The sequence below is a fragment of the Sphaerodactylus townsendi genome, linkage group LG08 (assembly GCF_021028975.2).
Source record: "Sphaerodactylus townsendi isolate TG3544 linkage group LG08, MPM_Stown_v2.3, whole genome shotgun sequence".
NCBI classification, from domain to species: Eukaryota; Metazoa; Chordata; class Lepidosauria; order Squamata; family Sphaerodactylidae; genus Sphaerodactylus; species Sphaerodactylus townsendi.
This window is the reverse complement of record NC_059432.1, coordinates 47,739,636-47,755,512: the sequence shown is the minus strand read 5'-3', so window position 1 is coordinate 47,755,512 and position 15,877 is coordinate 47,739,636. Positions and strand designations below refer to the sequence as shown.

The following is a 15,877-nucleotide window of genomic DNA, read 5'->3' as shown; positions in this document are numbered from 1 at the left end:
TCTGTTTTATATAGTTTGAGGAATGATGTAAGTATGGAAGCCTTCCTGACATTTTGAGGCAGGCCATTCCATAAGATGGGAGCCACAGGCTGATCTTTCCCCTTTTCAAGGTGGTGCTCCCTGAAGGCCTTGCTCATATTAGAGCTACCCATATAATTAAAAAACTTGACGCTTCCGGCACGTGGCAGAAAAAATGATGCCTGGAGATCGTAAAACACCGCCTCCAGGTCGCTTATCGCATCGAGGCATGCAGCTGCAGCAGCTGTGCCGCCGCGACCGCCGTTCGGAGCCGGCGCTTCCAGAGTGCCTCTACGCTCTTTTGGGAACGCCGCGAGGAAGCCGCTGCCGAAGAACGGCAGCGCTTCAATTTCACTCCCCCACCTGGTATTCACTTTACCTTCATTGGTTGTCGTTGAGTGCCTGGGGACAGCCTCTACGCCCTGCGCCGCCGGTAGCAGGCGCCAAGAGGGCCAGGGCGGTCCCCAGGCTCTCCTCGCTGATGCGCCGAGGCCCAGGGACAAGCCGGGTCGCGGGCACCGACAGCCCGCTGGGCGCCAGCTGCCCGCCTCGACCGTCTGCGCGGACGTCCTTTTCGTTGGTCGGCGCTGGTGAAGCGCCACCAGCCATTTCCGCTGCCATGCGGAAACGGCCTTTGATTAGTTACTGGTAGTACATGCATTGATGCCCCTTACTTGGATGCCCCAGTCTAGCTTGATCTCATCAGATCTCAGAAGCTACACAGGGATGGCCCTGGTTAGTACTTAGCTGGGAGACCACCAAGGAATACCAGGGTCACTATGCAGAGGAAGGCAATGTCAAATCACTTACTGGATTGCCATAACTCATCTGAATTTTGATGACACTTTACACACATACAAGCAGAAATAAACTTCAAAATATTTAAGTCAAAAGTCAGATGGAAGATTTTTGTAACTATGTGATATATAATAAACTTTATTTTTAAATTTTTTTTAAAAAAGTCAGATGAAAGAGATAAGGTTTTGTCTTTAGAGGAGTGAGCTGAAAAAATCTTTGGTAGGAGACTGGTTTCTTTGAGTCTAATTTCTGAGAAAAACTTGGCTGTTAACTGCTATCAGCACTCCTAAATTATCATCTCTAAACTTAAAAGATGATGATGAAGCAGTAACGTTTGGATTTATAACCCACTTTTCTCAATTGTGGCTTATAAACAGCAGTTGGCTGTGGCTTACAAATGCCTTCCCTCTTTCTCCCCACAACAGACACTTTGTGAGGTAGGTGGGGCTGAGAGAAGTCAGAGGGAACTGTGGCTAGCCCAGGATTACCCAGCAGGTTTCTTGTAGTGGAGTGGAGAAACAAACCTGATTCACCAGATTAGAGTCTGCCATTCATGTGGAGGAGTGGGGAATCAAACCCAGTTCTCCATATTAGAGTCTACTGCTCTTAACCACTACACCATACCGGCTCTCACAGAAATTAGTGGACATAGCAAGACTAAGATACACAAGTAAATAGTTTCTACCACCTTATCACCCAATCACTATGAATAAATAAGTTACTGCTTTTTTTTCCTGTTTCCCTCATGGGTGCTGAACTTATTACATTCAAAAGCCACTTGGGTTAAATCTGACAGGTAGTGGGCTAGACTGGAGTAGAGACAACATAGGTCAAGCTCTATCTCTCACTATCTCTGTTTCAACATCATTTAAGATCCTGACCTTCATACCAATTGAACTAATTTTCACAATAGGAATGTACCAGCCCTTGCTGTGATGCTGCAACCTGCAAACTGAAACCTGGGTCAGAATGTGCAGAAGGTTTATGTTGTGAGAGTTGTAAGGTAGGTTTGAACATCCTTCTCCCACAAGTTTTATAAGTGTCTTTCACCTGAGCACTGCAGTTATTTATAAAGTGAATTCTCCATCACTCAGTAGCACTTTGTCTCTGTTTTCTAATTTGTTTTTAATAGTTTAAAAGCATAAGCACACTATAGGCTTTGTAATAATGAAGTGTGCACTGTCCTTTACATAAAACTATATGCTTAGAAGTGTAATATATATAAACACACACAGTTTCAAAGGGTAGCCCCATTGGTCTGCAATAAAACAGCTAGATTTTATTCCAGTAGCACTAGAGGGGCCAATGAGATTTTTGGGGTCTAAGATTCAGACAGTCAAAGCTCCCTTCATCAGATATCTGACAAATCTGATGAGAGGGTCTTTGACTCTCAAAACCATATACTCTGAAAATCTTGCTGGCCTCTTAGGTGGTACTGGACTCAAATATAGTATATATACACACAAAGAGGAATGAGGCTCAAAAGAGATTTTTGCATCCAAGTTCATTTGAAACAGCTCCAAAATGGGGGAGATTTAAATAAATGGGGCCATTTTAGCTCAGGAAAAAAGGCCTGGGTGGAAGGCAGGACCACCCACTCCCATACACACCATGTTCCAAAGCCAAAGAATGCCTTTTGTAGTCCTTTAAAGTGCCACACTCCATAGCCGCTGCATGGCTGTGGGGAAGGGGAGGATGAGTCTACTGATGTTTAGTAGGCCCTTAGATGGCTTTGAAAGGAGATTAGACAAAATCCTGTAAGACAGCTATCTACCTATTGGCTATTATGGTGAAATGGAACTTCTGGATACTGTTGAACCTTGAATACCAGTGCTGTAGAGGATACATTGGTCTCTATATCCTGCTTGTAGGTTTTTGAGCACTTCTGGTTGGTCTCTGTGGGAACAAAGATTTTGGACTTTAGGTTCTTTCTGAACCTTCTTCCCCCATTGATATCTTTCAAATGGAAATTTCTTCAGAGAGCGTCCAGCCTTCCTTCTTCCACATTCCTTTGTCTTAAAAGAATGCTGTACGACTTCTTTCCATGCTGCTGGTTTTATAGATCACTTGCTTTTATGTTGTTTAGAACAGGTACACTGTTTTTATGGAGTATGGGATTGGATTGGGGTTTTATTGCTAAGTCCTTGAACTTTTCTTATATTTGTCCTGCCCCGCACCTCTCTGCCATACTAGTGTACAGATCTCCCAAAAATGCTCCTCTTGGAGTGGAGGGGACCACCAGAAATAGCATGAGAGAAAATTGGTGAAACTCACCCCCTTCCATAGTAGAAAATTAGGAAAAAAGTATCCAGCCCATTACATCTTGCCATTTTCCTCAATACAGCTAATAAAGGAACAGATATCAGCTACAGTTTTGAAACTGGCAGCCATAGTGGAGGGCCCTAGGCATCAACTGTCAGCCTTTTCTTTCAAAAACTGTGGCTGTAGGTGTTTTTTCCCTTTCATGATATTTCGTGTTTTAATCTTGTAGCATTGTTATGCTTATATTTTTTTAAAAAAAGTTCTCTTTCTAGTTTAAAGTAGCAGGAAGTCCATGCAGGCCAAAAATGAACAGTTGTGATCTTCCTGAGTTCTGCAATGGAACTGATGCCTATTGTCCAGAAGATGTGTATATCATGAATGGCTACCCTTGTAACAACATGCAAAGTTACTGTTATAATGGAGTCTGTCAGAATTATGATTCTCAGTGCGAATCCCTTTTTGGAAAAGGTACGTTTTGAATTATTTATGGGTCATGTGGCACAGCTGAAATGCATGTTATTTATTTTAAACACTGCTGTGCTGCCTCTCAAAAAATCTTGAAGCAGTGCATATTGAAAGTAACTAAATTACAATTACAACAATCTGTGTGAACCACAGCAGAAGCTCGTTAAAAACTATATAAAATTACGCAAGTAACAAATAAGTCAGTCAGAAGTCAAAGGAAATGTACACATGTGCACGAACAGCTACACTTTAACTCTTACAACCAGTCTGGCTGCTAAAAATGTCTTGATGTGACACCTTAAATTTAGCAGAGTGACTGTGAGGCAAGTAGATGAGGGAGGGAGTTCTGCAAATGTAGCAGAACAGAGAATCTGCTCTGTCTGGTAGTGCCCACATAAGGTAGTGGCAGAACATAAGGAAGACCCTGCTGATGACCTTGAGCAGGCAGGCACACAGCCATCGAGCTTTGATTACTGCAGTGGAGCTGCTGTTAAAAACTTGGAAACTTCAGTTTGTTCAACACAGCCATCAGTCTTTTTACTGGTTCCAGCTGGTTTGAATATACAGCATTTATTATTAAAGTAGCAATAAAGCCCATTTCAAACTGCAATGAAATGGGCTCTAGACAGGGAGTGGGACAGTGAAGGCGGGGGACTGGGTAGGCTAGTGGCAGGTTTACCTGGCTAACCACCTTCTTCACCCCGCCCTCCTCCCATGCTTCTCCCAACACTTCCCTTCCATCCTACTCCACTGCCATTCTGTTGTCACCTGTGCCACCATGTCAGGCCTTGCAGGTGGGTTGCTGTGGCTATGGTGGGAGTCTGAAGGTCAGGACCCTGGACAGGAAGGCTGGATTAGTTTTTGGGGTGGGAAAGGGTGTCTGGTGGAATGGGCAGGCGGGTGGGAGGCTTGGCAGTAGGGCAGTTTGGCACTACTTCTCCACCAGGCCAGGATTGGGTTTTGGAGCAGAAGGCAGGGTGGGTGAGGATCCGGGAGGGTGGTATCGGGGTCAGTGGAGTAGCAGGCTGCAAGACACTGCTGCTCTGCTAGGCCTTGTTGGTTTTGGGGGATGGGGGAATGGAAAGGGTGGTCTCAGGCTCTGCAGGGCCAGGGTGATTTGTGGGGGGGGGGTGGGCAGGGGGGTAGCGGGAGGGTGGTCACAGGTGCGGGAGTGGAAGTGGGCCTGGCGGGAAGGGCGGCTTCCCAGCACTTTGGCCAGGCTTACTGTTAGGTTGCGAGAAGGTGGGTGGAGGTGTGGCTGGAATGTGGGGGACTGCCCTCCCAATGATGCAGTCAGAGAACTGAATTCTGTGAGTCAATTGGTGGAGGGTTCGTCATAAGCCAATGATTGGTGGCTACTTAGCAAATTATATATGGTAGGATATCTTCTTAACTTTAAGTCTCTTCATGTGATCCTTGTATGAACTGGTGTGATAACTATGTTCTGTGGAGACTGTACCATCTCTAAGAGCTTTGAAATCTGCCTCAAGTCAGGTAGGGAAATCAGAGGCCAAATTCCCCTAGAGACCAGCAAATAGCTGCTTTACACATGATTACCGCAGCCAGATTGGGTTTTGCCAGGCAATAGAAACAAAATCCCTAAAGGACTGGTTGTCGGGGAAAAAAAGGAGGCTTGTATTCTGGTGAAGTTAATCACCATGGTTAAACTGGAAGTGATGTTGGTGCACACTTTTATGCCAGAAGTAACATCATTACATTATTGCAAGCGCAAGCGCCCCTCACCCCATCCGTGAATTTCCTCATGTTGGCATCCATCTCATTCATGGACTTTTTCTGTATTAGCCCCCATGTTTAGGACTTTCCAGAAGAGGTCAGAAAATAACTTTATTTTATTTATTTATACACAAGCCAGCTTTCTCCTGCAAAGCACAACCCAAGGTGGATTAACTTACTTGATATGGACAAAGTGAGTCACAGTTCTTTTCCCCAAACAAAAAGTTCCTTCAGCGCCTCAGGCATATGCCCTTTCCACCCATGCAGAATAATGCACTTTCAATCCACTTTCACAATTGTTTGCAAGTGGATCTGGCTATTCCGCACTGTAAAATCCAGATGCAAAGTGCACTGAAAGTGGATTGAAAGTGCATTATTCTGCATGTGTAGAAGGGACCATGGAGGGTGGGGCAGTTGATCCCTCACAGCCCTGGATGCAGCTGTCACACCTCTGGCAGCCTTCCTTGTCTCTCAAAAAATCCAGAAGGTAATTTTTTTCAGAGACACCTGCCCTGTGATATTACATTCCAATGATCAGCTTGTTTTGCCTAATTTTTCCTATTTCTTTACATATGAATCTTGTTTTTAATTTGTTTTAAGGTATAAAATAGTGTGTTTGTTCATATTCCAGAATGCGCTACCTTAACATAAACTGCTTTGAGCTCCTCATAATCATGTTTTTATATGGGATATGTTTTTACAAAATAGATGTATGAGAGTAAATGATCCTTTATTGGGGAAAAATGTAGAAAAGTGCTTACATTGAGAAAATTAATTGTGGATTGTTGTTTTTTTTCACAAAAATATTATTTGTTGTTTTTATAGGAGCTAAAAAAGGACCAGATATTTGTTTTGAAATTGCCAATGCTAAAGGAGACAGATTTGGCAATTGTGGAATGACAGGACCAAATTTCGTTAAATGTTCCCAGGCGTAAGTTTTTACTTTGTGCTGACAATAAGGCTGTGTTTGTATTTAAATACTGTATTGTTTGGGAGTTACATTTAGTTTGCTCAGTTTTCAGTGTTTCTTAAAAAAACTGAATTTTTAAATCAAAAGTTGTTCTAATAGAACATTATTTTTACCTAGATCAACAAAATTCCTATCAATTGGAAGTTTTTTTCTGTGCAATGAAAATCATTTGAACCAACTAGTTTGAAAACAAACATCCTTCCTCTTTCTCAGAGGCTAAAGAACTCCATAGTGATGAGCATCTTTCTCCTGAAGCTTACATCCAAAATCAGCAGGGTACTTTATGTATGACTACTGGACATGGCTCCTATAGGGACTGTTCATATGGAATGCTTATTTGCAAATCCAAATGATAACCAATAACCTGAGCAAAGGCTGTAAAAGAAATGCGTGGTGTGGCACTTAAGGTGTTAAACTGGAAAACCCAAGTTCAAATCCCCATTCGCACCATGGAAGCCTGCTGGGTGACCTTGAGCCAGCCACACAATCTTAGCCCTGACCCTCGCTAGTATTTGGATTGGGGACCTCCAAGGCAGGCAATGGCAAACCATCTCTGAATGTCTCTTGCCTTGAAAACCACACAAAGGGTCACCATAAGTCAGAAGTGACATGACGGGGGAAAACTGTCCCATTCACAATAGAAAGAGAGAGAACTCTTTTAAAAAGAGCCCATGGCTCAATTAACCCAACCGTACCTTCTTTCAGTCTGTTTTTCCCTACTTTTTCTCCATTCCCAGCTCACATTCAGTATCAAAACTGAGAAATGTGTCTGACGCAAGCAGTAGCAGAGAGGTACAATTGGGACTGGGGACACTGGAGTATCCCCGATGTTTGTGCTCTTTTCTTCTTAAAGTAACACATATCTCACATTACACATAAAGTAATACATAGCTTACTCCCTCCACCACCACTTCATATGTACAGTAGGCTTTTTGCTTTGGCCATTATCCGAGTCTTTTTCTTTTCCTTATGTTTGTCTTTGTTATAACTCATTTTTGCAGTAACAGTTTGTGTGGGAAGCTTCACTGTACATCTTTCAATCATGAGAATCTTCCCGAAGCTTACATCCAAAACCAACAAGGTGTTTCATGCATAACTACTGATTTTCACTTAGGATCAGATATCCCTGATCCATCTCTGGTTCAGAAAGGCACAGCTTGTAAACAAGGAAAGGTAAGTATCTTACCTACTTCTTACTAACTACTACTCATATGACAGTTGAGCTTCTATAAGGGAAATCTTCTCATAACATGTTGCCACCCCATTCCTGAAAATAGGTGAGAGCTCTGGGGCAAGGACATGAGGGGTGCATGTGCCATAATGTCATTTCTGGGAAGAACTGGATGTGACATTTCATCACTGCAAGAATTGCCGAAACTCTGTAGTACAGGGGTCAGCAACCTTTACCATCCAAAGAGCCATTTGGACCCATTTTCCACAGCCCCGAAGATCTACTGAGCTGGAGTGACGGCTCTGCATGGAGCCGCCTCCAGTTTGGCCCCTCCACTCACCTTTCCTGGAGGGACATGCCCAAGATACCTTCTGACCTCCAGGCCACGCGGAGCCGCAGTATAAGGCTGAAAGAGCAGCATGTGGCTCTGGAGCCGTGGGTTGCAGACCCTTGCTGTAGTAAAATCTAGAGTTTCCCCCAGAAGTGATGTCATGCCATTTACAATGCATGCACTTTTCTTATTTTTCTTCCACTGCTGCTCTGAGTGGAAGTGGGCAAAAAAGCATTGCTGGTGATGGCTCCTTCACTTGATCTGAGGCCTTCTCGGTCACTACACCAATTCTCTGGAACAACCAAGATAGTCAGATGGCACCCTCATTGCCTATCAGTAGGAAAGCTGTCATCCTCTAAAAGATCCAACTGAAGCTTCTTTTTGTGAATAATGTTGAGGACATCACTCTGGTGAGAAATGAGTTAATTTGGTCCGGCTTGTATCTATACTGAAATTTTTATATTGACTCTTTTGCCAATTTGGCATTTGTTAACCAAATCTTAGGATTAAAAAAAAAGGTTAGAAGTTTTTTAAACAAATTCAACCAATATCTACACAGTGACAGAGGAATTAAAGGATGCAGATGCCACTCAGTAGGACCTTGCATATGGCTCAGATCCATCCAAATCACAGCTGTTTTGCTCACAGTTTGAGGCTTTCCCACAGTCCGTTTCCCACTGCAGCCCTCCTTGTCTATCCTGACATTTACTGGAACTTCCAGTACTATGTGTAATGTGGCACAGGGACAAAAGGGGACAGCAGGGAGGGAAGTGAGGATCCTTGCCTCATGAGAATATAAACGTGCATTCCACAAGGATATCTTTAAATCCAGTCCCCTGTTTTCAACCCTGGTATTTTTTATTTAGGATTGCCAACCTTTTTTTCCCTGGATATATTCCTGTGTGTTTGTCATTTACACATGGGAAAAAGTTGAGGAGTGTCAGCTGTTCAGCTTTTGCATTCCATTTAGTTATTATGGACCTTGAAACGAATAGGCTTGTTTATACTCAGGCTTATAATTAACCTTAGCTCACACCAGTGGAGCATGAACTCATGAAGGTTCCTCATACTGAGCCGGACCATTTGTCTATTACAGTATTATTTACTCCCCAGTGATTCTTTTAACTTGAGGTGCTGGGGACTGAAGCTGGGAATTTTTGCATGCACAGCAGATGCTGTTACCAGTGAGCAATTACCATGTCTCCAAGTAGTGGACAGCATAACTTGCACTGTTATTTGCTATGCTGATCGTTTATGTAATCTATAGAAACAGTCTTTTAATTATGTTTCATGCACTTAAACGAAATATAAGAACAGTGTTTCAGCTTTGTATCTTTATGGTAAAATATTGTTTCTGTTTTGTATTTGTTTGAAAGTATGTACCTATTTGTTTTAAAACTCATTTCACTTATTTTAGAACTCATTTCCTATTTTTGCAGGCCTGTGTTGATTTCAAGTGTGTGAATGCAAGCTTTCTGGGTTATAACTGTGATGTAACATACAAATGTAACAACCGTGCAGTAAGTAATATGATGATAATAGTGCAGTAGGGAATAATGAGATTTTAACCAGATATATATCCAGTGTGGTATAGTCGTTAAGAGCAGGTGGATTTTAATTTGGAGAACTGGTTTTATTCCCCACTCCTCCATTTGAGCGGCTGACTATTATCTGATGAACCAGATTTGTTTCCCTACTCCTACATTCCTCCTGGGTGACCTTGGGCTAGTCACAGTTTGGCCAAACTCTCTCAGTCCCACCTATCTCACAAGGTATCTGTTGTGAGGAGAGGAAGGGAAAGGAGTTTGTAAACCCCCTTGGGTCTCCTTACTGAACTCCACCATTCAAAATGGTGCACAATAGTTACAGCAAAGATCGGGGAACTGGGTTATGACAGTGACTCCTTCAATATGCTAACCTTTACTGAAACTTTTGACCTCATTAAAGAGAGGCTGTTAGCAATGGACTATCAACAACTGCAGAGCTTGGCAAATAAATCTTGTTCACCAACAAATATGTCAGTTCCTTTCACACAGGGATACCCAGCCTATTATATTGGCTCCACAAATCCCATACTAAGGAGAGCCTATATGCTGGCTAGATGTAACATCATGCCATCTTCCCTACATAGAGGAAGACTTAAAGGTCTTCCAAGCGATAAAGGAGTTCTGTACCTGTAGCATGGGACCGTTAGTTCCATCCCACACATTCTCCTGAACTGCGTATTATGCCAAAGAACTCGATCCAGCCTGCTATCCCAAGCTATAAGACCCTATGATTGATTATACTGAATCAGATAAAGTGAATTCACGCTTTTAAATTGTCAGGATTTTCATTGTTGCCTTATAGTGGCAAAGTTTTTGTCAGAAGTTTGTAAACTGAATGTATGACAAACGCGAAGTTTTTTACTATTCACTTTTTAACTGGAACTATATTTTAACTGGAACTATATTTTAACTGGAACTATCGTGTATATGCCAATAAAGGCTTATTGAATTGAATTGAATTGAGTCTCCTTACAGGAGAGAGAGGCAGGGTATGAATCTAAATTCTTCTTCTTGCATGTATGATTTTGAGGCCTTCTCATACTGTGACCAGAGCTGAATATGTTTTGTGGCCATGTTTCTGCAGAAACAACATGAGTACATCAGGAGGGAAGGGTTGGTTGGTGGAGGGAGGAGGGCTGGGAGAGAGAGGATAAAATAACCTATAGAAGGATTATTTTGCTGCTTGGTTGACAAGAATTTATCAGAATCCAGAATAAGTTCCTACTGCATCAAGGATGCCCATAGGTAAAGAAACTCAGGGTGACCAAAATATTGCAACACAACTGCAGAAGACTCCTTTCTACATAGTCTGCATCATACTTGGCTGATCTCCAGATAGATTCACTAGTATTAACTGGACACTGACCACTTTATGAATGGACAGTGATATATTGAGGACTAAATGCACAGTTACTTGCAATCCACATATTGTATTACCGCTGTAATTTCATGGAACATTTAAAGATCCCCAAATGACTAATTTGTACTGCTAGGTGGGGTTTCTGAACTTTTCGTTCATAAATCGCTAACACATAATGGTAACCCAATACCAACGTTTTTGTCTCCAAGCAAGATAATTAGTATTTTGTAGGTTGCAGAATCAGCACATTAATCATACCATGGTTGTAAGTACAAAACTCAATTAAACAGATGCACCAACACAAACATATTAGACACAAGTTAGGATATAAGACATGAAATCTGAGTACTATTTTCTTCTTTCCATGTTGACCATTTTGCAACATCGTGTTTGCGAGCAACTTAACAATGCCTTTCTGATCAAAAATTGTGCATGTGTGCATACTAATAAAAATCTGTTTGGTCTCAGTAGACTTAAAACACATACATAATTATAGAGCTATATTCATGATATTTTCTGAAACGGGGGAAGGGGGTATTTTCTTTCAAGATATACATCATTAAAGTAACTGGACAATAGTAATACAGACAAAGAATATTGAATCGGGGAATAATAAAAAATTGAATGTTCACGTAATTCTGTATTAATTGCAATGTCTTCTGCCATTTTTTTTTTGCTTTTTAAATAATAGGTATGTAACAACAAAGATAACTGCCATTGTGATCCCGGATGGGCACCTCCCTTTTGTGACAAATCTGGTTATGGTGGCAGCATAGATAGTGGCCCAACTCATATAGGTGAGTATAGTAAATCTTTCATTCTATTTAACATCATAAATTATCTGTTTCTGCAAAGTGGAATTTGTGAATCTTTCTTCACTGCCAAGGAGTCAAATCTAGCAAATACCCCCTCCCCACAAAAAAACCCCTGATTACTCTTTGCAGTTAGCTCTTCAAATAATTTAATTTTTAGTATATATGATATGCATATTGGATTCTTAATCTGTACGACTAAAACTGCAATCCTGTGTGCAGTCTCTAAGGAAGTAAATCTGATTGACTAAAGAAAGACTGTCTTCTCAACTAATATGCATGGGTTTGAAGGGCACATGAGAAAGAATGTAGGATTTAGAGAACTCTTACTCCAGCAAGGAATCCAATTCAATTGATTTTGCATGTTGAGCTGAGCAGTGTACAGAGGTGTGGTGGAGACTGATCTACTATGACGTTAGTATGATGAGCTAATACGATCAGCTTTATGTTTTTAAAGTATTGATAAGGTGAAGTGGTTAAGGTGTAGTGCTAGGATATGGGAAACCCAGGTTTGAATCCTCACTCTGCCATGGAAACCAGATGGGCGCCCTTGGACCAGTCATCTGGGGCGCAGCTGCGGGTAAGGCGTGGCTGGGCTGTGGAGGGGGCGGGGAGTTCTGGGGCGCCACCACCGCAGGGGTGCAATGCACGCACGCGCCCCGGGGATAGTTTCCCCTCGCCCCGCCCCACCAGTCATTCAATCTCAGGCTTGACCCTGGGGCATCGCACAGAAGCAGGCAATGGCAAACCAACTCTGAACATCTTTCCTTGAAAACCCAATGGGGTTGCCCTATATCTGCAGTGACTTGGCGTCAAAGAAAGAACCCTCCATTTATGGTTGCCAGACCTCCTGCAATGGCAGAAAGCCTCCCACTGATCACTGCTATTGACAACTGCCACAATATTGCTGATGCTCAACAAGTTCTAAGCACAGCCTGGATCCTGACTGGCCACTCGTGCACTCTGTATATTTTCTTGAATACACTGGATGCAAATTAGGGATGCCAGCCTCCACGTGGGACCTGGGGATTAGCTCGTCTCCAGACTACAGAGATCAGTTCCCCTGGTGAAAGTGGATGCTTTGGAGGGTGGATTCTATGGCATTGTGCCCCCACTAAGGTCCATGTCCTTCCTGGGCTCCACCCCCAGATCTGCACTGCCAGATTTTGCTCCCAGATCCTCCCCCCACCACCACTAGTGGCGACCTGGCAATTTTAATGCAAATGTGTGAACATCCCTTTGAATATGCAAATTCTTAAATTGCAGTCATACTCAACTTACTTGCAAGCAAACATATAGATATGTGATGTAAAGGATAATAGTTTGTACTACATTTGCAGTGCTAACAGTAGGGCAACACCAAAACTAATTAAAATGTCTCAGATTAGTGAGCAAATTGTCACATTTCTCAGATCTCTTCTTCAAAGCAAAAATGGGGAGAAAAATAAATCCTTTTGCAGATTATTACAGTTTTGACCCAGAAGAGTATTACAGAAATGAACAGACCTTTGCATATTCACATGGAAATGACTCCTTCTTAAACCCTACTGCTGTGTACAGAAAAGATCTCAAATTGCACCAACAACTTATTAGGAAAATGCAATGGCCTTCCTCTTAAACATATAAAAGCCAACAGTAATTTGATATGTAATCCTTAAAAGAAAAGGAAGTAATTTTTCATTTTTTTCCTCCCCTTAGATACATCACTTCGAGATGGTTTACTAGTGTTTTTCCTGCTTGTGTTGCCTGTGTTAACTGTGGTAGTGACTGCAGTTGTTAAGAGACATGCGATTGAAAGAAGACTTTGCAGAGAATGTAGAAGACGCCGCAGGTATCAAATAAATACGATGAATGATAAGCAGAACCAACCCAGTTTGTGACAAGGTTAAGACAGCCAGTGTTGATTTGACAGTTATGTAGCCTTTGCAGTTACCAATTTTTGAAGCTTGGTGCCTGGTTTGTTGTTATTAACAAAAAGTGGTTTGGGTAGGTTCAGACCCAAATTCAAATGCACATTCTATCCTAGCGTGGTATGGTTCTTAAATGCAATGTCTCACCTTCACTAAAAGCTATGTTTCCTTTGAATCAAAATTCAAAAGCATTTAATCACCAAAGCCAGAGTAGTTTGCTGCAGAAATGTGTAGAAGTAGCTCGCAATTTCTGTGCCACTGGAGATTTTACACTTGTACAGAAGGTGACTGTCCCCTTTTTTAACCTCACACATTCTAAGGGAGTGCTAAAACTTATCACAGTAAAGAGCTTTTAAAACCATTGGAAACAAATGTAAACACCAGTAAGCATTTGCTTTTATAATGAGCTCTCGATTTAAAACATGTGGAATTAATGATAAGCAGAATGTGAACACTTAAAACCTTTTAAAATAATATCTTTGATGTCCAGCTGTACATGATTCTCACAGTTTTGTAAGCAGTGAAGGGAATGGATGGTGGGTGAACCAGAGTTAACCACCCCTACCAAATGGAGAGTGACTTGGGGGAGGCAGGCTTATAAATCTAAGAAATAAATGGATTGGGAAGAGGATCCTTGTTTGATATTCATCCTTGCTCTGTTAGCCCATTTGAACAAACTAGCTCTCTTTGATTGTTTCCCAGATTGTTGGCTACTCAGACAGTCATAGGCCTGTAACAAATGGAATGCCTAATTCGGGGGTTTTCACTGCGCAGTGGGCTTGCAGTGAGGTCTCCTTGCATTTCTCTGTTTATACACGTGGAGGCACTTACTCCTGTTGCAGAATTTTCCTGCAAAGAACTCGCCCAGATCACTGCTTCTCCTGGTTCTCTTAACTGCACCCATCAACTATGCCTTAAAGGCACAGGTCTCATCACATCCAGTAGTGCCAAGATTTGACTGGATTTGTAAAAGCTATTAAATTACTGTTATATCGATATTTCTGTTAATGCAGTTATATCAATATTGTAGTCCTTCCCAAAAATACCCTCCCCACAATGAAACAGGCAAAGCAGTTCCCTGGACCGCACCCTGCTGAAGAAGGGAACCATATCTAGACCTGATATTCTCTCCTCGTCCCCTCTGCACACATACTTCTTGCCACTGCTGTTACAGAAGAGAAAGGCTTCTTTTAAAATAGTGTGCTTGAAATAAAGTTTTTAAAAGCCCTCCCAGTCATTGGGGAGGGCAGAAGAAGAATGGGGAGGGTAGGATGGAGCCAAAACAAGACCCTGCTTACGCGGTTGTTCAACCCTCTCTGTTGTTATTATTATATTGCGATATCACTGTCTCAATATGAGCATTCAAAGAAGCAGGAAGGAGCCGGCAACATGGAAGGCGGGAGAGGGAGCAGGCATGAACGTAGTGCAAGGGAGTGGGAAAGGTGGAGCTAAGAAGGCTGATCACGGGTGGAAGGAACATGTCTGGGGAAAATACATGTAGAAGATAACATTTTCAAAGGAGGGTTTGAGAAATTAAGTAACTTGATCAAGAGTGTAAAAAGCATAAATCCATTAAACCACACTGGGTCTTTTTTTTAAAAAAAAAGGTTTATGTTAAAGTTACTTTTATTTGTTTGAATTTGCAAGGGCTAAAAATGCACAGCAGGCAAGACAGAATAATACACCTAGTAGATCAAACCATCTTGATGCAGTGAACAACAGGAGGGTAAGAATTTTTGTTGGTTTGATCATGATTTTCCCCCATATAAATTATTGTCACTTACGAAGGGTTTCCAGCGCTCCATAGTTCTTATGCACTTTTTCTTTTGACGTTCCATTCAAAAGTGTAGCTTTGCAGAACACCAGATTACTCTAACTGTCAAAATCGTGTACATTTCTCTAGCTCGTTTTCTACTTATCTTAAAGTTATATTGGGCAAAGGGTGCAGATGAATTTTGTACCTGGAGGAATCTCTTATGTCAGGTTTTCTGCAATGATTTATAATAATCAGAAATAAAACTTTAATTTTTTTGCTGAAATACATGAGGTTGTTTCACTGTTATATCAGGAAACACAATATGGAAGTGCTGAGACTCAGCAGCAGAATATGTGTCTTGCATGTACTGAGCCCCAAGTTCAATTCCCAGCACCACCAGTTGGAAAAGATCCTGGATAGAAGGTGCAAGGAAGGATCTCTGCCAGAGTCCATATAAAGCCAATCTAAGTCATACTGGACAGTGCTGAAACTAGGTGGACCAATTGGTTGAATCAGTGGCGGATTCCGCATGGGCCAAAAACAGTGGTGTGAAAACGGTATAAAAGGGTTTACACCATTTTCACACCGCTGTTTTTGGCCCGTGCAGAATCTGCCTGTGTAAGGACGTTTCATATACTGACATGAAAAATGACTCATTCCTACCATTTTTTTTCTTCCTCAGCCTGCTACTTCAAATTCTGGAGTCTTTACAATGTCGCACTTCCCTACATCAAGGTCTGCAA

At 42.0% G+C, this 15,877-nt stretch overlaps 1 protein-coding gene across 4 annotated transcripts in view; it reads left to right on the top strand.

Annotated features, from left to right (window-relative positions):
- The window catches only part of LOC125438570 (disintegrin and metalloproteinase domain-containing protein 9-like), a 37,963-nt gene that overhangs the window by 18,410 nt on the left and 3,676 nt on the right, over positions 1 to 15,877 (top strand). For all 4 annotated transcript variants that reach the window (XM_048507006.1, XM_048507007.1, XM_048507008.1 and 1 more), the window contains 9 exons: positions 1,730 to 1,819; positions 3,351 to 3,546; positions 6,103 to 6,208; positions 7,249 to 7,420; positions 9,189 to 9,269; positions 11,348 to 11,453; positions 13,167 to 13,299; positions 15,026 to 15,104; positions 15,817 to 15,869. In XM_048507006.1, the coding sequence (XP_048362963.1) occupies positions 1,730 to 1,819; positions 3,351 to 3,546; positions 6,103 to 6,208; positions 7,249 to 7,420; positions 9,189 to 9,269; positions 11,348 to 11,453; positions 13,167 to 13,299; positions 15,026 to 15,104; positions 15,817 to 15,869 (1,016 nt within the window). The remainder of the gene's footprint in view (positions 1 to 1,729; positions 1,820 to 3,350; positions 3,547 to 6,102; positions 6,209 to 7,248; positions 7,421 to 9,188; positions 9,270 to 11,347; positions 11,454 to 13,166; positions 13,300 to 15,025; positions 15,105 to 15,816; positions 15,870 to 15,877) is intronic.